Genomic DNA, 6,217 nt, shown 5'->3' with positions numbered 1-6,217 from the left:
AAATCAAATTTTTCGCAGCTTAAACCTGTTACAAAAAATATTTTGATGACATTCGAAAGTACACTCATATCCCACTAAACACTGTGTATAACTTGAAGGTATGTATGTCTTTTGAAAGACCAAAAAATTGTTATATTTCAATCCGAAAACGCGTACGAATGTGGCGTTCGTAACGCAGGATTTGCCCATATCATGAAATGAAATCGTAATGAAAAGCATCAAATACCATACATGGATACGTATGTATTTTTTATTTTTATGTATTCTAAGCTATAAAATAAAAAAGAAATTCACTTATACAACAAAAAAATATACACACAATTCTTGTATTAAAAAATAAAATGTAAAGCCCTTCAGTCTCATATAACTTAAAAAAATTGCGCTATTAAAAACTTAAACAAAAAAGAAGCAATTCATTTATCTAACAAAAATATACAATATATACATAATTCATTTATTTAAAAAAAATGTGTAAAACATTCACCAGTCTTTTTGAACTTAAAAATAATTTATTTAAAAAATTAATGACTTCAGAAATTTGGAAAAGATAATTATCAAATTCGTTTTAAATGTTGCACATGTGTTTCCTATTAGTTTAAACACTAGAAATAATTAATTAATTTACATATTTATTCGTATGTAAAAACATGATTTTTCCTACAGTAACAGGGTTAGACCCAATAACACAACGCTTTTCAGAAAGTAAATTTTTGGCATTTGAGAATATTCTCTCAGACGGTGTTGCTAAGATTTTTAAACTCAATTTAAAAAGTAACGGAAATTTAAGTTTATTTAATTCCCACCATTGTAAAACATCAAAATTGTCGTGCATTACTTCATTAATATTTTCGTATAATAGTAATTCATTTTGAACTCGATCAAGATTATTTGTTGGATTTGAAGGCTGAAGAAATCCTGAGAAAAGTTGTTCCTTATTATTTGAGAGAGAATTTAATTGACTACTTTCGTTACTGCTTTGATCTTGCTCAATAATCAATGCTTCTAGCATGTTTTTGCAATGTAGTTTTATATAATTTTTTTTCTTCATTTGTAAACTGTAACAATTTATTAGTCGGTGGAAACAAAAGCAAAGCAATTTTGTGAAAAATTGTTTAGTTTTTAACTACGACATCATTTATCAATGTGCTGAGTTTTATTTTTAACGATTTTATGCATTCTGAATCATCATCGCTATTTGTTTCACATATTCCTTTTAAAAAGTAAACATGCACAATAACTAAATTTAAAGTAGGGTAGTTATCTCTTTCTAAATCATTTGATGTTTCTTCGAACTTTTTCAAAATATTTATTATATCTGTTAAAGTATTTAAGCTGATGTTACTTATTCTATGGGTTTGACTTTTTATCTGTAAAATGTTTATAATATCGATCCAATTGCTTTGAACAGATTGCAATAAATAATAGATTGAGCTCCATCTAGTTACAGAAAAACTTTTTAGTGTGGTTTTTAGTTGCACATTAGCTCCAGACTTTTTAAAATATGTTACAAGTTTGATGCACTTTTTACATATTTCCCTTATATCTGAACACTCCTCAATAGATTTTTGAACTATATTATGACTGGCGCAGAATATGCGCAGAATATGTGATCGTATGTACTAAATGCAGCTTTCATATTGGAGACCCTGTCTGTAACAATTATCCCCTTATCAAAACTACAATCAAACTCCTTCAATGCCGCCTTTACTTTTTGTATAATTCTTTCACCTATATTAAATAAAGTTACACTGCGTTTTTAAATATGAAACTTTCGCAAGTATAATGAAAAACTAAAAATTAAAAAAAATATATACATGGTATCAAGGCATATTGAACAGGTAGCCTCATGTGAAAATCCCATGTATTTTGTTGTTGCCTGAAACCTCGAATGCATCAACCTACGAAATATCAAGTTTGATTTGAAAATACGCAAGTATGTACAGCTGCGAGCACTGAAATATTAGTGTGCAATTGTGGTAAACATTTCTTGAAATTACAACAAATTGTTGTACTTGACACCACATATAGTACGTACACATACATATCTGCAAATATATATCGTGTTAGGAGAGTAAAACGCGTGTTGACTTGGCGACAGTATAAAACAGAAGAAGGAAGTTTATTAAATAATGAACTTAGCTTCTATTCATAATGACATCTGTAAGTCTAATAAAATACAGAGTGTTTCGTAAGATTATAAATGCACAATTTTCTTCTCAACACCTTCCCTAAATTGAATATTTATGTTCGTTACAAAATGGATATAGAAATGATAGTTCGTTATACAATAAGAAATGAATTTGAAACAGTAATACAATTCAGTTATGAGTAAGAGCAAATATGTCACTAATAATGAGATGAGAAAAATTACTTTAAGCCAAATTCATTTGACAATTGTTTTGTTTTTGGCGCAGATAATGCTTTTGTAAAAATATCGGTTATCATTTTATCGGTGCCAATATGGTATAACTTCATTTGGCCATCTTAAACATTTTCTTTGAAGAATTTTGATTTGATGTCTACATGCTTCGTTCTACTTGAGTATGAGTTATTTTCAGCTATGTGTATAGCGCTCTTGTTATCGCAGAATAAGGTCATAGATTACGAAGCTTTGGGCACTAACTCCTTTTCAAATCGCTTAAGCCAGATTGATTCTTGTGTAGCAGCCACCATAGACATTAACTCGGCTTCAGTAGATGATAAGGCTACAGTACGTTGTCTCTTGGTAGCCCACGAAATGGCAGCATTCTGAAAAGAAAAAACATTGCCAGTGGTTGAGCGGGGATCACTTACATCATTTGCCCAGTCAGCGTCACAAAACCCAACGATTTCATCAGGACTACGTTTATACACTAAGCCCTTGTCAATATTTCCCTTGAGATAGCACATGACACGCTTTACTGCAGTCCAATGTGCCTTCCCTGGGTTCGTACTGTATCGGCTTAACAAGTTGACAGCAAAGCATATATCAGGGCGCGTGACCTGAGCGGCAAACAGCAGACATCCAATAGCTTGCTTATAGGGAACAGTAACCATTTCTCTTTTTTCGTCATCATTAGTTGGGCACATCTCCGCGGGCAGCTTTTGGTTAACGTCGAGGGGTGTGCCTACAGGATTGCATTCCTCCATGCCGAAACGTCGAATTACATCGGCAATGTAGGAAGATTGGTCGATCTTCAAAGTTCCTTCTTTGAAATTTTGAGCTATACACATACCCAAAACCGATGATGCTGCACCTAGATTTTTCATTTTGAAAGTTTCAGAGAGCTTATTTTTTAGGTTGTTCAGCAGCTTTGCATCATTGGCGAATAAGATGACATCATCCACGTAAAAGAGCGACGAAAAGCATTTTTTTGTCAGCGACAAGAAAATACACGCATTGGTCGACGTTGCTGTGCTGCAAGCCGAAACTAACTAGCGTTGAATTGAGCTTTATGTTCCAGACACGACTAGATTGCTTCAGACCATATAACGATTTTTGCAGCTTGCAGATGCGACCGGATCCATCATCAAAGCCACTCGGCTGAGTCATATAAATCTCTTCTTTAAGGTCGCCATGTAAAAAAGCACTTACATCATCCATTTGATAAACAGTAAGATTATATTTCACCGCAAGAGCAAGCAAAAAACGAATTGATGTATATCGCACAACTGGTGCGAATGTCTCGTCATAATCGATGTGCTGCTTCTGGTTGAATCCTTTCACCACAAGCCTGGCTTTATAACGCACAGGATCTCCGTCTGCATTTACCTTTCTTTTGAAAACCCATTTTGACCGAATGGCTTTCTTTCCCATAGGCAGGGCTGATAGTTCTCAAGTGCCGTTGATATCATGAGATTCAATTTCTTCACACATTGCAGGTTGGCAAAGTTTATGTTGTTCGCTTGCCATGGCTTCCTCCACAGTGTTTGGATCTGATGATACATATTCAGTTACGCAGAGATTATAATTTGGTCGTAACATATTCCGAAATCGCTCAGAGCGACGCACTCCTTCATGGTCCAAATCTGTTATTTCTTCTCGTTCCATTATTGATTCATGATTCTCTTCTGTAAGCGAATGACTGTTACCTGAAATTACACCACTGCCATCTTCTGTTGGTAATTCTTCCATATATTCCACCTCTGAATTGGCAACGGAAGTTGGCTCTGGTAACCATAAATTTACCGTATCTGTCTTTGGATCTGTAGCTGGAGGATTTTGATTAATTTGATTTTCAATAAAAACTACATCAAAGCTAATAATAATATTTTTCGCTACAGGATCATACAACCTGTATGCCTTTGATTCAGTACTGTAGCCTACGAGAATACATTCTCGAGATTTAGGTTTTAACTTACTGCGTTTTTCTTTGGCTACGTGAACCATTGCCTTACAACCAAAGACTTTGAGGTGCTTCAAGTTTGGTCTTTTTCCTGACCACAACTCTTCCGGACTCAGATTATTATCTCTGCATGGTGTACGATTCATTAGATATGCCGCAGTTACAGCAGTCTCAGCTCAGAATCTGTCCTCCAAATTTGCGTCTAGCAGCATGCATCTGATTTTTTCCGTTATTGTCCGATTTAGCCTCTCTGCAACGCCATTCTGTTCGGGGGTGTAAGGAGTCGTTTTCTGATGGATAATGCCATATTTCGAAAGATATTTGTTAATCTTTTCATTTATATATTCACGACCATTGTCCATTCGGAGAACTTTTATATATTTCGAACATTGATTCTCCACCATTGCTTTGAATTTTACAAATTCATCGAAGACAGCTGCTTTTGACTTAATTGAGATAACAAAAACTTTTCTGGAATAGTCATCCACAAACGTTAACAAATAGCGCGCACCAGAAAAGGAGTTAACATTTAATTGACCCATTACATCACTATGTACTATTTCCAAAGGTTGTTCAGCACGCTGCCCTCTTTCACTATGTGACGCTCTGGTCTGCTTGCCTTTTATGCAAACCACACATTTGTAGTTACCACTGGTTGTGATTTTAACACCTTCCGAAGCATTTTGGATGGCTGTGACACTTTCGCGACAGACATGACCTAAGCGCCTATGCCATAAATTATAGCTTGCGACGCCCATCGCTGCATTATCTCGTTGTACACAGTTCAGACGAAAAAGACCATTTATTTTGCTCGCAGTTCCAATTAGTTGTTTGTCTTCGTTTAATATTTTGCATCAATTGTCTTTAAAATGGAGTTCTTTCCCATTGTCTGTCATTTGACTCACCGAAAGTAAATTCGCACATAAACTAGGAACGAACTCAGCATTTTTGATAGTCGCGTTGACATTCTTATGTTTAACAGCTAGAGAGAGTTGCACATCGCCAGTGCATTTAACATCAATTTTGTTATTGTCAGCGACAATTACTCTCTTGTTTATCGTGCGTTTTCTATTTGTCATACATTCGCTGCTTTTTACCATATGTTGAGAACAGCCGGAATCGACATACCAGTCTTCGTGGTTGTGCATATTAGCATAAAGCGAAGAAGCAAAAAGAACCTGACTTTTTTGTTTTTGCTTGTCGTCTTTCACTATTTTCTTACGACAGTTTTTGCTTATGTGCCCTAGTTGCTTGCACGAATGACAGCGAACTTTTGAAAATGTTTTTACCTTTGTATAAAGAGCATTTTCGGCACCTTGCTTTGCATCAAATTTCGCATCTTGTAAAAGTAGATTTTTCACAGCGTCCACCGTGAGCGTTTTCTTGGAGTTTTCGACAGCGAGTACTAGCGCTTGAAACTCACTGGGCAACCCAGCTAACATGAGTGATGCGGTTAGTTCATCATCAATTTTTAGACCTGCGTTTCTCACTTTAAATGCAGTCATTATCATTGAGTTTACATACTCTTGCATAGTCTCGCAGTCTGACAGCTTGAGTTGTACCAATTGCTTCAACAGTTCCATCTTGCGCGTCAAACCTTTATCTTCATAGGCTTCCATGAGTGCTTCCCACGCGTCTTTAGCTGATGTTTTATCTGCAAAGTGACCGAAATTATTTGGCTCCACCAACATCGTGATTTCAGCTAGTGCTTTTTCATTAGCATCACGATCAGCCTCAGTTGCAGTGACAGGCAAACCATTCTGGATCATTTTCCAGTGGCCCTTTATGACCAAATATGATTTTGCCTGGCATTTCCAGACATCAAAATTTTCACGATCGCGAAGTCGTTCAACGGGCACCGAAAAAACGTTCGATATTATTTAAATTGTAAA

General features: G+C 35.6%; 1 protein-coding gene across 1 annotated transcript; it reads right to left on the bottom strand.

Moving 5' to 3' along the window:
* Window positions 1-2,601: 2,601 nt before the first annotated feature.
* On the bottom strand, window positions 2,602-3,249 carry LOC120780779 (secreted RxLR effector protein 161-like). The gene is made up of 2 exons (XM_040113031.1): window positions 2,794-3,249; window positions 2,602-2,748 (listed from the first exon to the last, which is right to left on the bottom strand). The coding sequence occupies exons 1-2, from the start codon at window positions 3,247-3,249 to the stop codon at window positions 2,602-2,604; spliced, it is 603 nt and encodes a 200-aa protein (XP_039968965.1).
* Between the last annotated feature and the right edge of the window lie 2,968 nt (window positions 3,250-6,217).

This window comes from Bactrocera tryoni, unplaced genomic scaffold (genome assembly GCF_016617805.1).
Source record: "Bactrocera tryoni isolate S06 unplaced genomic scaffold, CSIRO_BtryS06_freeze2 scaffold_25, whole genome shotgun sequence".
Taxonomy (NCBI): Eukaryota; Metazoa; Arthropoda; class Insecta; order Diptera; family Tephritidae; genus Bactrocera; species Bactrocera tryoni.
The sequence above is the reverse complement of the archived record's forward strand: the minus strand, read 5'-3'. Positions and strand labels throughout refer to the sequence as shown.

What these genes read in the sequence shown, in the direction of transcription:
- LOC120780779 (XM_040113031.1), bottom strand. Translation starts at nt 3,249, where the DNA reads ATGAAAAATCTAGGTGCAGCATCATCGGTTTTGGGTATGTGTATAGCT. An exon ending in ACGCTGACTGGGCAAATGAT is followed by an intron (nt 2,749 to 2,793) that starts GTAAGTGATCCC and finishes TTTTCTTTTCAG; the next exon opens with AATGCTGCCATTTCGTGGGC.